The sequence below is a fragment of the Saimiri boliviensis genome, chromosome 9, assembly GCF_048565385.1.
Source record: "Saimiri boliviensis isolate mSaiBol1 chromosome 9, mSaiBol1.pri, whole genome shotgun sequence".
Lineage (NCBI taxonomy): Eukaryota > Metazoa > Chordata > Mammalia > Primates > Cebidae > Saimiri > Saimiri boliviensis.
The window spans coordinates 79,924,721-79,947,382 of record NC_133457.1 but is presented as its reverse complement, the minus strand read 5'-3'; the positions used below and the strand labels follow the sequence as shown (position 1 = coordinate 79,947,382).

The 22,662-nt window shown below is 39.6% G+C and overlaps 1 protein-coding gene across 1 annotated transcript in view; it reads left to right on the top strand.

The window, feature by feature from the left end:
- The first annotated feature begins 12,810 nt into the window (after positions 1–12,810).
- Positions 12,811–22,662, top strand: part of PCSK2 (proprotein convertase subtilisin/kexin type 2) — a 250,070-nt gene continuing 240,218 nt past the window's right edge. Inside the window, exon 1 of the mRNA XM_003933180.4 lies at positions 12,811–13,324. Within this exon, the coding sequence (XP_003933229.1) occupies positions 13,148–13,324 (177 nt within the window). The 5' untranslated portion in view covers positions 12,811–13,147. The remainder of the gene's footprint in view (positions 13,325–22,662) is intronic.

Here is a 22,662-nt window from a genome sequence, read left to right as displayed (position 1 = left end):
ATATTCCACCACTATGCAAAAAGTTGATGTAACAAACTTGCACATGTACCCCTGAATCTACAAAAATACAAAAGAAGACATTTTAAACACCTATTTCTTTGGTTGTGTTACAATAACAAAGTGAAACCTTTTTTTAAGTTGTTATTTCTTCCACATGCAAAAAATATTCATTGTTGTGCCTGCTAATTTATTCTCATTCTACTCATTTTAATAATTGTTATCATATGTGGAACATGTGATTACATAAAATAATCATCTTTTTGCCCAGGACAAATTAATAAAAGAATTAGAAGAAACTTATTCCAAAATTTATATACATTTGGAGTATTTCCATCTCTTGTACTTCAGATTTATTTTCACCCTGACCTCTCATTTTGAAATTGCTTCTCAGAGTTACCACATTCGTGCCTATCTTCATGGTAAATTGTTTTTAGCATAGTAATATTCTCAGATCAATTGCTGGTGGTAGTAATGTTAGTATCAATCATCTACAAACACGTAATAGCTGGGAGACAAATGAGATACACTACCCCTTCTTCTTTTATCCCAGCATAATTTGCTCTGCTGATAGATGTCTTTACTACAAAGTAATTTCCTGGGAAGTCTGAAAACACATCAGTTAGGGACTAAGAATTATTTCAACTCACCTGATCTGCAGAGGCAGAAACGTTCAGCTCTGTGAATTTGGCCAGCACCATGGACAGAGCCACTATACGGCTGTACTAGGTGGTGGTTCTGAGTGCTGTCACCCAGAAGGGTCCTGTAACCTTTATCTTGCCTTCCTAAGCCTTTATATTTTTTTCCCTTCAGTGAGCCCTCCTTCTCTTCCTCCTCATCCTTCTCCTCATCCTCCTTCTCCACCTTTTCCCTTTTTGTAATTTCCTAGCCCTTAGATGTTAGGATTTCCTGGTTGTTTACAATTTGAATTCCAGTTGTTTAGCCCTGAAGACTTTTCCCAAAATTGCAAATTGATTTTGAAACTTTTTTCCATGACTCTTAACATGGTTCTTCTTTGTATCATTTCTTTTGCCCCCAGTATATGGCACATTTTTGTTCTTCTAAGTTGCATTCTTTTGTTTTGTTAATGTTGGCTACTGTGTTCACCTAGCCAACCTCTCAGTAGGCTATTTGTTTTCATTACATTCATCACAAATGCTATACTTAAATATGTCATAATTTGAATGTAAATGTATTCCATGTACAGCATGTGTCATCTTTTACATAGGTGATATGTCAGTCAGGATGTAGCATGAAAGAGATGGTTTACACAGATAGAGTAATTGAGGAGACTTTATTGAGGGACTACTTACAAATGTATGGGAGAATCAAGCAAATGAAGCATAGTGAAGCCCAGGGGACTAGCAACAGGCTGGAGTTGTTATCCTGTTAGGCCTAAAGATACAAGGGAATAGCGAGGTTAATAGAATCTGGAAAGGGCTTTCTGATGGGAGCTACAGCATTTGGGAAAGAAATGAAGTCAATAGGTAATGAGCCAGGAGAAAGGTAGCCCAGCTCAGGAAAATGAAAACCCTGAGATGCCTCTCCCACCCCACTTTCCAAGTTTTTAAACAGCACTTCCTGTTGGCTGAATCCAGTGGGAGGGCATAAAGCAATGAATCTCATTGATGTGGTCCATAAAAGCCAATCTCCAGGAACAGCACACAGAGCAGAACCGTGGAGAGGAGATCTGAAGGGAAAACAGAAATAACTAGACACATATAGTGTGCATTGTTGCATCTACAAAATAACGTTGAAAAATTGCAAAGGCATTATAAAACCAGTTCCTATTATAGAATCCAATTTATGTATATTGACCACTTGGTACTTATAACAAGTGACTGATCTTCAGGGGCCTCTTGCTCAGATACTTTGTCCTCTCTTAAGGATTAAAGCCAATTATTCATCATGGGATTCCTCACTGAATGCCACTCACCATTCAATACATTAGACAAACATGAGTAGGTAGTCACCATTGTCTAACACTAGCATAGCTTAGAAAAACCTTAAGGTGAATATATTCAGCCATACATGAACAAGTAACGTCATGTTCTACCAAAATCTTTTTCTCAATTTATTTGATGATTTATAACAGCTTTCAAAATTCCCCTTGATTGAGGTTGAACATAACCCTTAAAATCTGAAAACAGCCACAGTGCTGTGGTTTTTGACGAATCACCTCAGCTAAAAGTCGCAAGCTCATGCTTCTTATTTATTCATCTGTTCTTGCCAAGGAAACTCGCCAGCTCCTCCTGGTGCATGTCTCCTGGGAAAAATGAGAGGAGAAATAATAAGGGCACCTTGAAGAAACAATGTAATTATACGTAAAGTACTGTAGGCAAGGATAGAAGTTTAGATGATTTTGCCATCTCATGTGGAACTAAGAATAAGAGCCCTCCTTTCCCTGCCAGTGGGAAAAAAAATGAAGACACATTCTGGCATAGAATATATCTTTTTAAATATTTATTTTTAATCACCATTTTAATCCTGGCATTTATATACAGCTACATGGTAAAATGACTAACTGACTTCCCTTATGAATGCTGAATCCATGGTTTGGCTATGTCACCCCCATACTCGAATAAGCTGTGTCAACCCGTCATCAACAAGTCATCAGATATAAATTAGTGACATGTTTATGCAATTGACTAAGAATTAACATTGCTTTTGGGCCCAAACGAATGAAAAGTCCTTCTTAACATCTACAAATAAACAGCAAATGCATCAAATGTCACTCTCTCCACTGGCATTTAGAGGCAATGTTCGTATAGCACCATACCATTTACAACATTTTATCTTTTTAGTCAATAGCTTTCAATATACTTCTATTTCATAAATTGTCCCTCACCCTAATGCACTGTTCATCTTTGATGAGCAGATATTGTAATAGACATCTGTTGTTTTTATCTGTCCAACATCCTTGCCCCTTTCTCTGGAAAAGAGCCCTTATGTTTTCCTCTGTCTAATAAAAATTTCTCCATTCTTAGTCCAGACAATTTAGCTTAGTCTAACATCTCATGTCAGCTGCAGGAGAAGGCACAACATACAGGCTGGCCAGGTAGCTGATTTCAGTCCTTGAACTCAACTGGGGAAGAATTAGTTACATGCTACAAGCCAAATTAATGAACTGCTATTCCAAAATTTCATAAACATTATTGGGGAAAGGAAACTTTCCTTTGGGTTAAGCCAACAAAGAGGGTAATGAACCCTACAAGTGAAGATGGGGAAAGCTCTGCATCCAGTCATACCTGAATCTGTAGCTACCTCTGGACCCTTCAAGGATATGAAACCAGAAATTTTCTTCATTGCTAAAGCCAGTTACAGTTGTAGTTCTAGATCTTGTAACTAAAAGCAAGAATTCTGATTAATGCAAGTAAGAAACTACCATCTGCAATGTATGCAAAAATTGAAGGATAACATAACTAGGTTCTGTTACTTCTCAGCTCTGGGCTTCATACTTTTACATTGTGGTTGAGTCTGAGCTAATACAATTTTGAAAAAGATAAGCATTACTTCTGTTGTCATCACATTGAACATTGCCATTTGTGTCAGATTCAGACCCCAGCAATGCTTACTTGGCCATTCTTTAGTGTTATTATTATTATTGTATTTGGGCTCTGGGGTACATGTGCACATCCCGCATCCTGCAGGATTGTTGCATAGGTACATACATGCCATGGTGGTTTGCTTTCTCTTATTCAAAAGCACACCTACTCTAGGGAGAGTGGTTCATTTTTTCCATGCACAAATGAGATTATTAAAAGTTTTTTCTCTATGGTCGGGAGCGGTGGCACTTTGGGAGTCCGAGGTGGGCGGATCCCTAGGTCATGAGATCAAGACCATCCTGGCCAACATGGTGAAACCCCATCTCTACTAAAAATACGAAAATTAGCTGGGTGTGGCGGCGTGCACCTGTAGTCCCAGCTACCCAGGAGGCTGAGGCAGGAGAATTGCTTGAACCTGGGAGGAGGAGGTTGCAGTGGGCCAAGATCGTGCCGCTGCACTCCAGCCTGGTGACAGAGCAAGACTATGTCTAAAAAAAAAAAAAAAAAAAAGTTTTTTTTCTCAACATTTCAGAACACTGCCATGTGTATTACAGATATTAATCTTTAAAAGTAACCCTTTAAAATGGTTCCGAGTCAATTGTTTATACTAACTAAGTTATGAAAATACGATTTTTAATAAAAACGTCTGTAGATGGTGGACTTTGCTTGGCATGTAGTTTAGATTACTGTTCAGCAGATATTCTCTTCCTTCATCCAAGCATGTTATTCTCGGCCATGTGATTTGCTTTGGCCAATACATTAGTGAACATGATGGAACAGAAGCCTTGTTAAGTGTTTTTGCATGGCTTGGCTTCGATTTTAAGCTCCAGTACTAAGCCATAAGAAGAGCATGTCTTGGGTAAGTAGCTGCTACCACGGCAGCCTGGGCTACAGAAAAAAGTACGTGTGGAACAGACAGAAACCAAACACAGGCTGGCACCAAGCTGAGCCAACCTGTAGCATGAAGTAAAACTACTCAGCCAATCCCATTCTAGATCAGCCAAAACACAGAAAACTGTAAGGTAAGAATAAAACACTTCTCGTAAGCTATTACAGCTAGGATGATTTTTTCCACAGCACTACAGGGAAACTATTTGACTGCTATACTTTGTATAAATGCACCTCCATGCTTCCTGTACTGTTGTATAGGTCATGCAGCCAGTATTCCTTAAGAGACAGGAGAGGCACAAGAGAAGTGGATCCTTGATCTAAAATATTGTCATTGAATGTCAGCCCTTAACTTGATCTCAGACATAGTCTAAGCAAATAATCCCTCCCCCCCTCCCCAATTTATGTTGAGACCAAGAGGGAGTAATGACTTCCCTCAGGTCACATGACTAAAATGACATCAAGCCAATGTCAGACAAAAGAATCTTTACTTCCAGCCTCATGATCTTCCCACATTGTCACTCTAACCTCTCTTGGGCATTTACAGATAAATTCATACTCTACTTTAATATTTCACTGTCCTTGCATTGATAATGCTGGTTCCTCTAAGGACTAGCTTATAGCAAAATACAGAACATAAAAACTAATGATATTGAACATTTGCAAAGGTTTTCGCTACCAGAGAAGGGAGGGAATGCCAATTTGACTATTTTTGTTATCAGCGGTGGGCAAAGAGTAGCTTTGGCCCAGACTGCTTCCATTTCCCTGAAAGTCTGTATCCTGAAAGCATGGGTTTATTCTGTTTTACATCTATGCCAATAATTATTTAGAGAATATACTTCTATTTTCATCTTTTTGAATGTTTTCTATTAAAGATATTAATTTTAGAAGAAAAATAACTATTGAGCACTAGGCTTAATATCATGGTAATGAAATCATCTGTACAGCAAACCCCCATGGCACTACTTCACCGATACGACAAACTTTCACGTCTCCCTGAACCTGAAATAAAAGTTAAAAATAAAATAAAATAATAAAATAATTGAAAAAAATCTCTACAGCAAGATGAACTGAGACCTTGAAGATTGTTTAAACCAGAAGTCATATACTCAGATGACCTTAGGGTGAGAAAAGTAAAACACACGAGTCAAGAGGCTGGGTGAGCATTCTTGTAAACTAAGTATCTCAGGCCCTGTTACACGAGGTGAGGAGAACAACAGCTATTAACTCTAGCTAATTGTGACCAGGTTCCAAATCTTTGGTTATTCCAAAAGAAGTCACATCTCTGAATTTTTATATGATATAAAAAGTGTTTAAAGGATCATGACTATTTTTATTGACACTGTGTTTCATATAAAACATACCTGTGAGCTGGATGTCACTGGTATGTAACTTCTGGCATAAATTAATGCACAGTGAATAGCACTGCAATAAACATGGATGTTCAGCTGTCTCTTCACTGTACTGATTTCATTTTCTTTGTATATATATATATACCCAGTAATACAATTGCTGGATTATAGGTACGTTCTGTCTTTAATATTTTGAGGAACCTCCATACTGTTTTCCATAATGGCTGTGCTAATTTACATTCTTACCAATAATACATATGAGTACTCTTTTCTCTACATCCTTGCCAGCAATTGTTATTTTTTGTATTTTTGATATTTGCCATTCTAACTGGGGTAAGATGATATTTTATTATAGTTTTAATTTGCATTTCTGTGATGTTAGTGATGTTGAGTATTTTTCCATGTATCTGTTGGCCATATGTATGTCTTCTCTTGAGAAATGTCTGTTCAGGCCTTTTGCACATTTTTAAATTGGTTTATTTGATTTTTTGGTATTGAGTTTAGTTCATTATATATTCAGAATATTAACCCTTTGTCAGACACATAGTTTGAAAACATTTTCTCCTATTCTGTAGGTTGCTTCGTCACTTTATTTATTGTTTCTTTTGCTGTACAGAAGCTTTGTAGTTTAGTGTAATTTCTTTTGTCTATTTTTGCTTTTGTTGCCTGTGCTTTTGAGTTTTTATTCAAAAAATTCTTGTCCACTCCCAATTTCAAGATGCATTCAACCTCTATTTTATTCTAGTAGCTTCATAGTTTCAGGTCTTGCATTTAAGTCTTTAATACATTTAGAGTTGATTTTTTTTAGATGCTAAGAGGTTGGAAACTAGTTTCATTCTTCTGCACACAAATATCCAGTTTTTCCAGCACAATTTATTGAAGAAACTATTCTTTCTTCAATGTGTGTTCTTGGCACCTTTGTCAAAAATAATTTGGCAGTGAATTTGTGAATTTATTTTGGGGTTCTGTATTCTGTTCCATTGGTCTAAGTGTCTGCTATATGTCCATCAACAGGTTAGTGAACAACAAATGGTCAGTGGTATCGGTCATGCAATGAATTCTAATCAACAATAAAAAGGAATAAAATATTGTTACACATTACAACATGGACAAATTTCAAAATGACTGTGCTGAGTGATGGAATCTAAACCAAAAACAAGCACACATTATGTTATTCCCTTTATATAACATTCAATAAAAATGCAACCTCATCTATAGTGGTATGAAGCAGAGCAGTGGCTGACTGAGGATAGGTGGTGTGAAGGGACCAGAGGGGTGTAGGAGGCCTAGGAAAGTGACGTGAGAAATATTTTGGAGAAAATGGTTATGTTCATTACCTTGACTTCAGGGATAATTTCACAGGTGCATACATATATCAAAACTAGTCAAACTTCACAATTTACTATATGTTAATTATACCGTAATAAAACTATTTTTAAAAATTGAAAAGAAATTATTGCATAGCAAATATGTTGTTACAAATTTAAAATAATCTAACTAGGTCCTATGTTAATTATAATATATGGATTATAGGATTTTAAAAGAGGAAATATATCTACAAACTAGGATTGAGTAACTAATTCTATAAATATCTGTTTGTAATCGTGTACTTTTTGGTTCACTACAGTATCATAAGGCAACAAAGTAGATATTGGATAGTGAAATTCCCTAAAAATAGACAATGCCATGTTTTGCCAAAACATCTGTGAAAGGATAAAGTATTTTCAAAAGAGAAGAAAATGTCTGAGAGCACAGCCATAAGTTTATAACTGTTCCCCCAACATGTTAAGTAACATTATACATCAATTTATCTACTCGGGGTAGGTCATCCAAATTCATACTAAATAGTATATAATTACCCAAAGCATTCAGATCAAAGTAAGTACTTTCCTGGAATTTTATGTTTCATTATAATGGGCAGAGTTTATCTTATAAAATTACTGTGCAGCTTCGAATGTGTTAACTTTTTTTTACACATGATTTCTTTATCTTTTTAAATTCTTGTTTATATTTGCTAAGAAGCCATATAGCTTGTTCTCTCATATTATTTTAGAGTTACAGGGAGTTTGAGAAATTAAAAAAAAAACTCATTGTTAAAGATAATTTCCATAATTATTTAAAGAGTAAATTGAGAAAGATTTACTATGTTTTTTAAAAGACCATGGAAAAGGAAAGAGAAATAACACAAGGTAGAGAATTCCTGAATAGGTAATCACTTTCTACAGACAATAAGCAATGTTCCAATAAACCCTGAGAAATAACTAATTAATTTTCCAAGTGAGCAAACATTGTTTTGTAGTCCCATAGACTTAAAAAGAAATCTAAAGATAGTGAATAGCAATGTGTTCCTAATTTTCAAAAGAAGATTAAAAGGGCCCTTGGTTCTCATTGTTCAGCTACTTCAAAGTCTCTCAAAATAATAGAACCTAAATTAGCACAAGAAGCAAATTTTCACTGTCCTGGAAAATAAAGAAGGAAGAAGTAGCTTTTGTTTATGAAGAGTTGATTGGTCTGAATGAATTTTATGACTTTTTGATGAAATTACAAAAGGAATATAACCCAAAGCACTGTAGATTCAATGCCTTGATGATAATAAACACTTGAAGCCATGTGAATTCTCTTCACTTCATATTAATTTGAGATGGCTTAAATAATAAAAGTCAGCTGAGAATTTTCAACTAAAGGCAAAACAGAGACAGGTTATTTAAGGAAAAGATACAAGTTGGCAAAAGCTATAGGAATTGGAGGTAGGACCAACTGAATCACAGTGATTTAGAAGTGGGTGTATACTGAGAAACTAAAATTTCCCGAGTACCTGAATTTTTAGTTATAGCAAATGCGAGAGTATAGGTAAACACTGGAGGAAAATGAGGTGAGATCTTGGGAAATAAGAATTGTCTGGAGGGAAAAAAAAGACTTGATCAATGCTGAGTTCAAAATTGTGCAGAAATCTGTAAAGTGGTAACAATATTTCAGAAAGCCTACATATGGGCTGGAATGGAGGGAACAGACAGGACAGCGTCTTTAGGAAGAATCCACTGACAGAGTTGACAGTTGTTATGGTTTGGCTCTGTGTCTCCACCCAAATCTCATCTTGAATTGTACTCCCATAATTCCCAGGTGTGGTGGGAGGAATCCAGTGGAAGATAATTGAATCATGGGGGGCAGTTTCCCCACATTGTTCTCGTGATAATGAATAAGTCTCATAAGATCTGATGGTTATTATAGTGGGGGGGGGTGGTTCCTGTACAGTCTCTCTTTAATTTGCCTGCCACCATCCATGTAAGGGGTGACTTACTGCTCCTTGCCTTCCACCATGATTGTGAAGCTTCCCTAGCCACGTGGAACTGTAAGTCCAATAAACCTCTTTCTGTTGTAAATTTCCCAGTCTCAGGTATGTCTTTATCAGCAATTTGAAAACAAACTAATACAACAGTACAATATGATAGTAGATAAATTTTTCTACCCAATTAACATATCATTACTGCATTTAAAGTGTTTGGAATGAATGCAGCAAAAATGGCAAAACCCAACCTGATTTTTAATAAAACTGTACTTTAAATTGTCATTTTCAGTGGTGCATACCTTATTTCTCTTCAGATTACACACCTCACACAATTGAAATCAACAGAAAAATTAGATCTTTCTCCAGTAATCCAAAGAATTTTCAAAGGTTCAGGGAATATTCAAAGGTTCTGGGGACTCTCTTAGGGCTGCTTCTGGCTTCCTCTGTACCCCCAGTGGTAGATTTTCCTTGACCTGATGCTCTATGGATCCAAAGTTCTCCTTTCAGAAGTACATCTAAATGGGAGTATCCCAATCATGCCTCAGGTGGTTTAGGTTTTTCTCAGAATCACCCAAGATCTCTTGATTTCTAGTATGCAGCCATAAAATGGGAATGTTCTAGTCTTGTTTTGCAGAACAACATCTTCAAAGAGATTCTAGGGGTCTGTGGCATATCTGAGCCAGAACCAAATACCCCACAACATCACTACAAATACAAAGGTAAATAAATGAAAAGAAGCTCCAGGTATTGATGATTTTCAGATCTGGTACTGTCAATATGTTTGTGTCAGTTATTCTTTTCCCAAGTATACAAAATTGATAAATATGAGACCGTTTGGGAGAGGTTACACAAAAATAAATGTGCCTATTGGCCACACTATGTTATTGAATAGTATGACGATCATCAACATTTCTCAAACTATTGATGATGCTTCCTACGTTACAGCGTATGTTTTGGCAACTCTTTGAAATCATAGACTTTTGAGTCTGGGGTATCTAATCCAACAGTCTCTTTTTACAGATGAAGAGATAGAGGCTTTGAGGGGTGCAGTGGGTTGGCCCACAGCCAAATGGTATACATAGCTAGTACTAGCAGAGACTGTAATAGGGTTCCTGGCAAGTGGCTTCAAGGTCCATCCTCAAAACATGCTGCTGCTCTTCTCTCTACTGTTCACTTTGACTACTGTTATTGGAAAAAGGAGCTTGAGAAATAGTTGTCTTAAAAAAGCAATGTGTGTGCACACATGGGTGTGTATTAACATTTCAAATAACAATCTATCAATAGATATCCAAGGGACCAATACATTTCCTCTTCCACTTGCTTACTACATTGTTGTGTATTGAAAATTTAGCATTCCAGTAACCAAACAAATTATCTGTTTGTTATTCTGTCCTGACAATACTATGATGAGCTGAACTTTATGTAAACCACTAAAAATGACTTATTTTTAATTAGTCATTCAGGTTTTACTTCATTTGTGGGCAATTTTACACAGTTTTAGTTATTTAAAATGTAGCTGTATGAGATTCAACATTTAACAGCATTTCTTATTTGGAAATGATTTAAGAAATGAAGTATAGAACTGTGGTTTCAGAAATAAATTAATAAATATTTCTAGAAAGATGGTAAATTTTATGTGCATCTTCAGAGAGACTTGACTACATTAGCAACACTATTTCCCAACACGCATCGTCTTCTAAATGGACTTAGTTGATGCTCTTTGGATCTACTTCTTAAGGACTGAAATTTTTACCTCTGTTAAAGCTTGTGAAATGCTCCCCATCGTTGTGAATGTGTCTAATGTAATTTTTATACTTGGTGCCATTATTTTAAATGACAGCACAGAGCAGGAAGAACGATGTGGTATTGCTTCATACCAACCTGGCACTTTGATTCAAAATATGGATGAACTATAAACAAAAGAGGAGAGGAAGAGCTGAGGGTCTCAGAATAAGAAAACCTTGTGTGATAATCAAACAGATGGACTATGAGTGGGCAAGCTGTGAAACAAGACAGACTGATAGAAAGAGGGAACAAAAGGCAGAAATGAGTCTCTGAGAAGTAGTGAGCTGAGGGGCCCAGAGTTTATCTGTTTCCCATTATTAGCACTTTTCCAGAAACCTTGCCTTCCCACCATGGCCTTAAGTCCTAACACATAGCTTAGTTTTCTTAGAGGAATTCAAATAATACTAATAAATAATGTCATACGGACTTCCAATGTTTTAATAAAAACCTTCAGCAATGCCCACATTTTTATTTGACAATTTTTTAAAGGGCTTTAAAGGGGCCAGCTATGTCAGCAAACAGACCTGCTCTGAAGAAGGGGGGGCGGGGCATTAAAAGTGTAATTATTTCTACCGATGATGCTTTTCTTGCGTAGATTCTGACTTGTGTAGATTTAGACTTAATGCTAAAATTGAAAGAGAGGAATCTGTGTATACATGAGAGTATGTGTGTAATGTGTCGATGGTATAAATTCCTCTCTCTCTGAATTGTATGCACTTAAGTCCCTAAGAAAAGATCTCTTACCTCTTATCCAAGTAAAGCAGAATTTTTAGCTTTGAAGTTAAATGATACGAGATCAATGTAAATGCGCTGTAACACAACAATATTTAAATCGTTTTAAAACGATCGTCTTCATTTCGTTACAGACAGAGATCGTGCTTCCTCCCTCTCAGGCAAGAAGAGGAGTGACTCTTCAGCAGTTAGCAGAGTCCGGTGCGAGTGCCCGTTTCTTAACTGGTAACTTAGTTGCCTCCAGCTCCCGCCCGGCACCCCCTCCGTCGCTGCGCCTGAATTCGCCTCCAGCCTAGGACGCTAGGCGGGAGACTTGGCCCGACGCCTGAGATCGGTGGCTGCGCCTTCCCCAGCTGGCACCCACGCTGTCCTTGTGCAGTGGAACGTCCCCAAGTCTGAGAATGCACCTCCCGGAGTGTCCACCCCGGCCGTGTCTCTCCTGAAGGCAGATCTTAGAGGTGCAACCAGGACTCCTAGAGGAGCCTCCTCCGGTCACCGTCGCGGGTGGGGCGAGCGCGGGCTCCTGCTAGGCTTCCCAGCCGCTTCGCTCCTGACCTGCCTGGATCCTGCAAAAAACGAGAGCTCGTCCTTGCACTCTCGCCCCCCACGGATCACCCCTAGAAGGTGCTTTCCCCAACCCTCCTGGTGCCAAGGAGAGCAAACCTTCCCGGAGATTTGCCCGGAGTAGTGGGACGGGGGTGAATATTTGCTTTGTTATTGGGGTAAAGGGAGGCAAATATGCTTTGAGAGTGTGTGTGTCTGTGTCTGTGCATGTGTGTGTGTGTGTGAGAGAGAGAGAGAGAGAGACACAGAGAGAGAAAGAGATGTTTTGCAGCGGGAAACAAGCAGGGAAGAGGCACAGAGGCCGGCGCCCCAGCTCCCCTTGGGGCCTCCGAGAGCGGCACACACAGTAATTCCCTTCCCAGAGCCTACGATTCCCACAAACAATGACATCACTCTGCCGCCGCTGGCCTGATTACAGCTGGGGGGATTTTCCTGGGCGCGCGGCGGCCAGGCTGAGAAGGGGGAGCTCTCCGGTGCTGAAAGGGGCGGGGGCGCGGGCTCCCGACGCTGCACCCCCAGAAGGCGGAGGCGGCCGGGCTGGGCCGGACAGGGCCGGGGGCGGGCGGGGGCGGGCCCGGGGCGGCCCAGGGCGGGGCCCGCCGCTTCCCCCGCCCTCATTGGCCGCTGGTGGACTCACGTCACCCGAGCTGGTGCTCTCCTCCAGCCCCTGGGGAATTGGAGCTGAGGAGGAGCTGAAAATGCAGATTTAGCATCAAGCACAGACCTACACTCGCTCTTTCTCTCCGGTACACACAGCTCCCCACATTCGCATCCCTGCCCGCGCGCCGGGCCGCCTGACTGCGCGGCTTCCCCTCCAGCCAGATGCTGGAGAACACACACTGATTCGCCGCTTTCCAAGACCCTATTCAGTCTCTTTCTCTATACAAAGATTTTTTTCAAAACTATATATATATATTTTTTATTTGCACCCTCCCTCCGAGTCCCCTGCTCCGCCAGCCTGCGCGCCTCCCAGCACCACTTTTCCCTCCCAAGGCAGGATGAAGGGTGGTTGTGTCTCCCAGTGGAAGGCGGCTGCCGGGTTCCTCTTCTGTGTCATGGTTTTTGCATCTGCTGAGCGACCGGTCTTCACGAATCATTTTCTTGTGGAGTTGCATAAAGGGGGAGAGGACGAAGCTCGCCAAGTTGCAGCAGAACACGGCTTTGGAGTCCGAAAGGTAAGCTCTCTCATGCATTTCGCATATTGTTTCAAAACGGGGGGGCAGCTCTGCGCAATCTCATTGCAGATTTGCAAGTTTTCTCTCTCTCTCATGCGATGCAGATATTCTGCCATGGGCTCTTTAACATGATATTGCCTCCGGTGATCTTTCACCGGTTATGTAATTAAAATGTCCTTCATCTGCACTAGTAAGGTCATCAAAATAATTTATTGCCCTTTGACTTGATGGCGAAAATAGGATAAGACCTTTCAAAGGATGCCATGCTCCTGGGATGCTGTCCGAGGTACCAAGTTCTCGAGGCTGCCTGGGGATGGAGGGACGAAGCCCTGAATATCTGAGATTGGCGTTGGCTGCTCGGCCAGGGACATCTCCCCCACCCCCACGCCCCGGAGAAAAAATAGTTTCCTACTGACAGGGCTGGACGCTTGGACATTGCAATTCACCTCGGTGCTTCTCCCACCCCGCGCCGGGAGGACTTCCCTCCCAATGACTTCGGTCCCGGCTCTTCTCCGGGAAGGACGGCTTCCTTCCTGACTCCAGGAGATTTGCAAACATAAACAGGTTTCCAAAATTGGGGAGGAACTTCTGCGCCCTCACCCCCGCCCACGACCGCCCACCCCTGGAGCGCACTTCTGGTTGGCTCCCTAGTTCCTAACTCGCCGTTACAGGAGCTGGAGAGGTGGATTTCAAGGGGGATTCCCTACGGAGAAGTCTAGGTGTCCTCTCCTGATGCGTGGGCGGCCAGCCTGGCTTTCCCACGAGAGCGTGGGGATCCCGTTTCCAGTAAGTTGTCAGAGTTCGAGCGTTTGGGCAGACAGGTGAGCCTGCCAGCCTTGGAAACCTTGAGACTCCTTTGGAGACTCCAAGGTACCCATCCTGGGAAGACAGAGGAGAGATGCGCGCTGGCTGGGGGCTGGGGCTGACCTGCGTGTCTGTCCTGCGAAAGATGTATCAGGGATCTCCGGTGTCCTTAGGGGACCTGGAGCCGGCTGGGGTGGAGTGTGGGTGCAGAGAGAAGCTGGGGCGAGGGAAACCCGAAGGGCAGAGATGTGGATACCAGAGGGCTGGGTGGAGGTCAGTGAGATTTCGGGCTCCATCTGCTCCTGATCCCAGGAAGAAAGAGGCGTGAGATGAGCGGTGGGTGCTTTCGGTGACTGGTTTTACCTTGAAGGGCCGCGCAGACCGAAGCTCCTATTAGTCTTCGGTCCTGACTTCCCACGCCTCCCGTCTCTCTCCCAGCCCCTGCCAGGGCCCCTCCAGGTGTGAAGGCAGGGGGGCTCTCCCTCGTAGGCAGTACCGGGATTTCCACCCCAGGTGGGTCTGGCGACGAGTTTGACAGAGGTCTGAGAGGAAGCGCCGGGTCTGCCGGTGGCGCGCGGGCGGGTCTTGCAGAAAGGAACTTGTTGCTCCGGGAAGCGTGGGTGGAGCAGGGGAAAGCAGGCGCGGGCGGAGGGAGCACCCCGCTGCGGCTTTGGCCCAGGGCCGGCTGGCTGTCTTGAGACACTAACTCAATAAACAAGCAGACCTTCCTCCTTCCCCTCCACTCCCACCCCAAACTTGGCAAGACCCAGGACCCAAGCGCCATTGTGAAATATAGTGATTATTATTAGTTATAAGGAGCCTTATGTGCTGGAGTCCTTACATACATTTTTACTTAATCTTCTCAACATCTCTGAGGAGGCTACTGTTATTATTGAGCCTATGGCCCTGATGAGGAAATTGGTTCGGACAGGAATGCGAGATAAAAACAGGCAAGGGCTTCAATCCAGATCTTTCAGAAGTGAACCCATGCTCTTTACTACCCAATCAGGCTAGGTGCTTTCAGGGACTATGGAGCATTGAAGTAAGCTGAAAAGCGATTTTAATTCTTGAGTGTGATCTTGGTGCAGAACCTGTGGCTCCCTCCTCCTCCCCCACACCTTCTCATGGATTCAGGGGAATGGGAGGGAACCACAGGTTTCTGAAAACCATTGCTCTCAGCGATTTTTCTCTTCTCTTTGCTGCCCACTTTGAAAATGTGCCCTTAGGATCAGAGACCAGATAACTAGGCCTCTTTGTCTTCCATTCTTTCTTGGAGAGGAGCCCACTGATTTTGCATCACGACCTGAAGGAAACCTGCAGCTCCCATCTGGGAGACATCGCCTCTCTCCTTACCTCTCCATAACCTCTCAGGTAGTACCTCTCAACCAAATCCAGCGATGTTTTTTTCTCTGTTACACATTTAAGTAACAGTGGCTTCCTGGAGCAACACCCGCCTAGAATAAACTTCCTTTTGAATCCATGTCTTGCCCATTTTTCAAGATCTAAATTCAAACCTTTCCTGATGCTCCAGATCACAGTGAGGTTTCCCTCCTTCAAATTTTTATGGGACTGATAGCAAACACTGCACTACATAAGCTAATAAATGCCATCACTTGTCTTCATTATCTCACATATGTAAGTAAACAGGGGTGAAGGTGTTGTATTTCTACTTGGAAGGTAAATATTCAGGGATGATACCGCCTATATTTCTCATTTCCTCCCTGGAACCAGCACATGACTGTGTCGCCAGCCTTGAAGGAAACTTCCTTGGCTGTGTTTACTATTCCAGATTTCCCAGACACTCTACTGCGTTGCTTTCCTCATGCTGTTAGGTACTTTTGCCAGCATTTTTTACCGTGCGTCCTTGTCCTCCCTTTCTCTGACCCTCGGCATGCCTCCCAACTTGCTACTTCTCCCTGCTCCACGGCTCAGTGTCACACGCAAAAGATTCTATGTGATTATTTATGCATCCATATGAAGGATCAGCAGTGAAGACTAGAAGAACTTGCTTTTTTATTCAATTGTCTTATTCTAACTTTGCAAATCTGTGATAGAAATTACTGACAACAGCTGTAATTATCAGATGAAAATCTTAAGGCTTTAAGACGTATCTGTTTGTAGCTGAGAAATGAAAGAACTAACTCAGACTGAAAAATAATTGCTTTTCCACATCATGCTGCCTCCAGGAAGACTTCTCTGATTGCCAAGAACTCTTTTCTTGAGACACAGTTTTAGAGTTCTGACATTTTCCCTTTTATTTTTACTTTTTTCAATATTTATCATTTATTTGCTATTAACACATGAACATATGTCATTAATGTGTATGTGTGTACATGTATGTACATCTTCAGGTAGGCTATAAATCTTCCAACAGGAGAAATGATGTACTATATCTCTATATAGTCTCCATAACTACAATGGTGGTCTGTAAGTGAATATTTGATTAAATGTTTGTCAATTGTTTGATTGATTCTTACAAGACCATGAATAAGCATTTATGTTTTCTCTCTAAAATGAAATAAAAACATCTATAGCTTTACCTCTGAAAGGGTTATGGAGATAAGAGCTTTCTATTTTATCATGACCTGGTCCAAAGACCTATGTCCATCAGAGAAGATGCATATGTCTAAGAGAGTACATGAGTTTACAGCAGTGACAAAAGCATTATTCCAAAGAGTGCCTTAGCATTCTCAATATGTCACTAATTTTGATTCATTTGAAACAGAAAAAAAAAAAAACTATTTGTTGAAGCAATCTGTTGAGGTTTAACCAAAAATCAAGTAAGAGCGAGGGTTTTAAAAGAACCTGATATTATACTAGGGGTTTCATTTTATTATGGTATGTTTTATTTTTTATCCACAGAGGACAGATGCTGAAATGATTACACAAGTAAAATCATGTGACCATTTTTATAAAGTGTGAGAATTTTTTAATTTTAAAAACAACCTAATAATCATTATGTTTCCAGGTACTAAAAAAATAATAAATTTCTGGTCACACCACTTTTATTGAAGTGTAATTTAGGAAAGAGCACAGCTTAGCAAAATTTTCACAAATAGAGCACACATGTGTAACCAGCACCTAAATCAAGAAACAAAATATTACCAGTATTCGTAAGTCCCTTTCTCATTCATTTGCTTTGTTTTCAGCTTTTGGTTATTATAAATATGGCTTTTGTGGATATTGAAGTCTATGTAATTTGGCAAGCACATGTATGCCCTTCTGCTGGGATTCCTAGAAATGGAATTCTTTAGTAAAAAGATATGCATACATTCAGCTTTACAAGACCATCAATTTTCTATTACTGTGTATCACTAAACAACTTAGTGACCTAAAACCACAAAAGTTTGTTATTTCAGAGTTTTTATGGGTAAGGAGTATGGCATGTTTTAGTTGGGTCCTCTGCTCAAGCCTTCACAGGCTGAAATCAAGGTACAGCCTGCTGTGTCTTGTCTAGAGGCATAACCAAGAAACAACCCTCTTCTGAGCATATTCACATTTTTAGAGGAATTTAGTTTCTTGTGGTTTTAGACCTGAAGTCTTTATTTTCTTACTGGCTGCTGGGCCAGGACCACTCTCAGCTCCTGGAGGCCTCTCCATAGCTCTCCCACACCTCACCCTTCAAATATCTGCTTTTAGGAAGAGCCCACGCTCCTTGCAAGGTTAACCTGATTCGTTCAAGCCCACCAGGATTGTTTTCTTTTCAATTCTTCTGTTGAACTCAAAGTCAACTGATTCAGGACTTTAATAACATTTGATAAATCTCTTCACCTCTGTGTAATCTAATCACAGAAGTGAAATCTATCATCTTCCCATCCCATCTATGCTTTCCACACTCAAAAGAAAGATGATTACATAGGGCATGTACACCAAGGAGCAGAAATCTTGGGGGCCATCTCAGAATTCTGCTGGCTACAAAGAGTGACATAGTTTTCCTAAGTAGTTATACCAATTTGTATTCCCACTAGCAGTACGTGAGAGTTCCAGCTGCTCCACATTCTCAACAACATTTGATATTTTACATCTGTTTCCTTTTAACCATTCTGGTGGTATGTAGCAGTGTCTCACTGTGACTTTAATTTGAATTTCCCTGATGATCAACTCAAGCCAAACACCTCTTCATGCGCTTATTGATGATTTGGACATCCTCTTTTAAACATATTTATTTCAGATGCTTTGCCCTGAAAAGTTTTTCTTTTGGGTTATCGATCTTCAGTTTTTATTTGTAAGATTTCTTTACCTATTGTGGATAGAAATTTTTGGTCACATATATGTATTTTGAATATTTGATATCACTCATGTAATGGTGTCTTAATGCTACAACAATGCTGAATCCAGATTATATGCTTTTACTCGTATCATCATGCAGCCAAGGGTCAGTCAAAGGAATAATTCTCTTGCAGTATTTCCACATCCCCTATTTACAGTTCTTTAGATCAAAATTGACATGGTTTGGAGGAAAAAAATTAAAACAGCATGTAGATTTGATCCCAAGCATTCTCCAAAAGACTTCAATCTAAGAAGACTTTAAGGGACAATTCTTCTGGAATTAAAAGATTTACCACAGTAGCTAAGGGAAAATGGCAACCTACAACCTTGCTTCCCTAGATATGGCTGCCATTCATGTTGTGCCTTAGATGGAATCCAATCTCATCCCTCAAGACCTCTCTTCTTGACCTAGATCACAGTGATCTTGATCCATTTGGAACTTTGATGGTGTAAAATCGGTTCCTTTACCTGATACCAGTCATAGCTATCAGAACACTCACTGCTCTCAATACTCCTCTTGTGGCTAAAGAAAACCAGAAACAATAATGTTGAAAGGTAAAGGTGATGGGATTTGGAGTCAGATAGCACTGGAAACCTGGCTAAGTTACTAAATTTCTCAGAGGCTCATTGTCTTCTGAATGGTTAGTGAAATATGGTGGCTGTGAAAAATAAATAATGTAGTTAGTACCTGTAAAGTTCTGGGCACAGCACTGAGTGCACAGGATAAAATAGCTATTACTGCAATAGTAACAATAAGAAGGTTGTGCCCTAGTGACACTTTTTCTCAAAAATGTAGCTGTGGGTCGTACTTTTGAGGGAGTGACAGCTGATTGAGGAATAGGAACCCAGCCCAGCAGCAATCTATCCATGGGCTAGTCATGCCCCATGAGATGACCTGGACCAAATTCAGTGAATTCAATTCATTGTATGTTGTGGTCACTATCTCAGCCAATTATACTGGATTCCTCAGGAAATTTACCTGGCTAGTTGCTCTAGAAAGAGGAATGCAGTACAGTTCAATGAGAGAGCCTCTTCAGGCCATGGGAAACTCACGCATTTTATCTGAGCCCCAGTTCCCAGCAAAAGATACCCGTAACAGGCTGAAGAGCTAAGCACCAAATTCATTCTTCCTTCCTCATGGGCTGCAGCAAGACCACATTTCCCAGCCTGCCTTGTAGATAAGTGTGATCATGTGACAATTCTAGCCTGTGTAATGCAAGCAGGAGTTATGTGTACTTCTTCCATGCCCCATGCGTAAGAATTCTTTATGGGTTGTTTCTTTGTGTTCTGCTCTCTTCTGGGACTTGATGTAATTAAAAACAGTCAATTTGGACACCAAATGCCAAAGCAGGGTCATAAGATACTGGTTCCTGAATTAGAAGATCTTCTATGAGTGAGAAATAAACTGCTATTACATTAAGGCACTGAGATTTGGGAGTATTGCCCAAACTAATATGCTGTCAGTATTCCTTTACTTAAGTTGCTAGAATGAATCTCTAAACCTTGAAGCCAAACCAAGCCAAATCACAACAAAAATTGATCCAAAGTTTTGTGAGAGCTCATAGATTTTCACCATGTATTGTCAACCAACTTTTCAAATATTTGTGATTTGTCTCCTCTAGCAAGAAATAAAACCCATTCTACATACTGCTCCTCCTGCTGACAACCAATGTGCCCTACTCATAATAGATGTTTAATATGTACTCCTTGACTGTGACTACAGTTGGACCACAAGGTGGTGACTTGTCCATAATCTCAGGTCAAAGTTTCTGGAAAAAAAACTATTCTATAAGAAATTATTCCTGTAGAATACATTTCTCTATAGGCAGACATTCAGCTAGGAAATAGAATTAAGTGGCCACCAGCAAGTGGGCAACTAGCATACTTCTTTGTTTCTCTAAAATTCCCAACGTAGATATTATCAGTAGTAGAAGAGATGAGCTCTTTGAACAAAACAGGTCTGCAGTTACAACCTGATTAAAATACAAAAGAAGGGAAAAAGGGGAAGTACACCTTTTTTCTCAACTGAATGAATATCTAGAAATCAATTTCTATTTCAGAAGGTCTTATTAGCTATAGATCATAATGTTATAGCACATCAGAGAGTGATGCTGTAGTTAAGTTCACAATAATTATATATTCAGCTCAAACTAACTGCTTAAAAAGTCAGGGTTTAAGAATAAAACATGAAATCTGAAGTTCAAACTTTTTCTCCTAACTAGAGCAGTGGTTCCATTTTTCACTGACTTCTGATTCAATGTTTCAAAAAGAAACTCTGTACTGAATTTGGGAATTATTATTTGAGATACAAATAATCACAGGCCAGTTCAAAAACTGACATTACTGTTTGACTTTACTTATTAAGGTGTATTTACTTTAGCTAATTTGACCATAACTTTTTGAAATTGTTGTGATGTGCTGAGATTGCCTGATAAAAATAATTGAATAAAACAAGTTCTTACACTGAAAGTAGAATAATGACACAACTCTTAATTTCCTGACATCGAGTGAAGTAGACTTGAGAATCTTACAGGGTATTGGCAGTTTCCCCATTAGAAAGTTGACCAGAATGGGAAGAAAACTGTAGGATCCTGGGGTCGCTCTTTGTTTACAACTTTAAATTTGACATTAACTTCCATAAGTATCCAATTGTTCACCTAGTTTTTTCCTAAATTGATTCATTTCGTGCTCACTTTGTATCAAAGGCAAAAGAGTCCACAGAAAAGTGAACAATATACAGAATCATCTATTGGAAGTATCAAGAACATAAAGATAATAACTTAGGTTTAAAACATTTGCAAAGTGTTGCAAGTCATTAGAGAAAAAAGTTTTAACCTGGAATATTTGGGTTTCACTCTTCTAAAGTTTTAAGTAGAGGGCAAAGAGATTGTCAGCCTTGCTTTCTGTGTCTGGCAAAACTAAGCCTACAATAAATGTTTGTGGAATGAATGACTTAAGTAATGTTGATTTTAGATTTAGTAGACAATTGCATATCTTTCCTCATGAGATTTAAATAAGCACACACACAAACAAAAAAGTGATCCTTCTATTTGCAAGATGGTAAACATCTCAATGTCAGGACAATATTTTTACACATTGTAGCATTCATGAATACCATGAGTGGAAATAATCAAATTAAATAATGAGGTAAGTTAAGAACCCCTGATATTAAAAATGTAATAACTTTGATATTTTTGTCAGAATTACACATCATCATTATTTTAAAAAATACCAAGTAATTAAAAAATACAAGAAGGTCTTTTTTTATTATCTCAGATCTCATTATTTAGAAACAAACATTACCAGCACTAGATAAACTCTATTGTAGATACTTCTGTATGACTATGTATAGAGAGAAGAGAGATATGAAAATTATCTTATAGAGCTAGAATACATCATATATGCTATTTTAAGTTTTAAATCATTCAATTTTGATTATTATACAATTTAACAGAAGAGAAAGTCAAAAGAAAACTATGGGAATTGTTAAACTTCTGATAAATATGTTATACAAAGGAGATATTATTTCCTAATAGGCCTCCCTAAAATTAATAGAAAATTATTGTATCTAATATTTAGGAGTTTGTAGTTACATATATTTTTTTGAGGCGTAGTTTCGCTCTTGTTACCCAAGCTGGAGTGCAATGGTGTGATCTTGGCTCACCGCAACCTCTGCCTCCTGGGTTCAAGCAATTCTCCTGCCTCAGCCTCTCTAGTAGCTGGGACTATAGGCACGCGCCACCATGCCCAGCTAATTTTTCTGTATTTTTAGTAGAGACGGAGTTTCACCATGTTGACTAGGACAGTCTCGATCTCTTGACCTCATGATCTACCCTCCTCGACCTCCCAAAGTGCTGGGATTATAGGCAGGAGCCACCATGCCCAGCTTGTAGTTACATATTTTATACATACATGGTAGATAGATAGGTTACATATATTTAATTACACATTTGCTTATTTAATTACATATTTCAACTTCTGTGAGTTATGGACTCAGTGCTTTGTAAAATGGGAAATTAGCATCATGACACTTTCTCCCAACTTCCCTGCTTCCACATTCCAGTGTTTGTTAGGTATATCATTATTTTTGCATCATGTGATATATAAATATTAACCTTCTACTAATAACCATAATTACATTACGGTTATTACAATACATTATAGTATTGCTTATATTGGTTCTATCTTAAAATTCTAATTTTACCACAAGTCCTTTTATCAGAACTTCAATTATAAATTCTTCATTTTCATTTATCTTTTGAGTA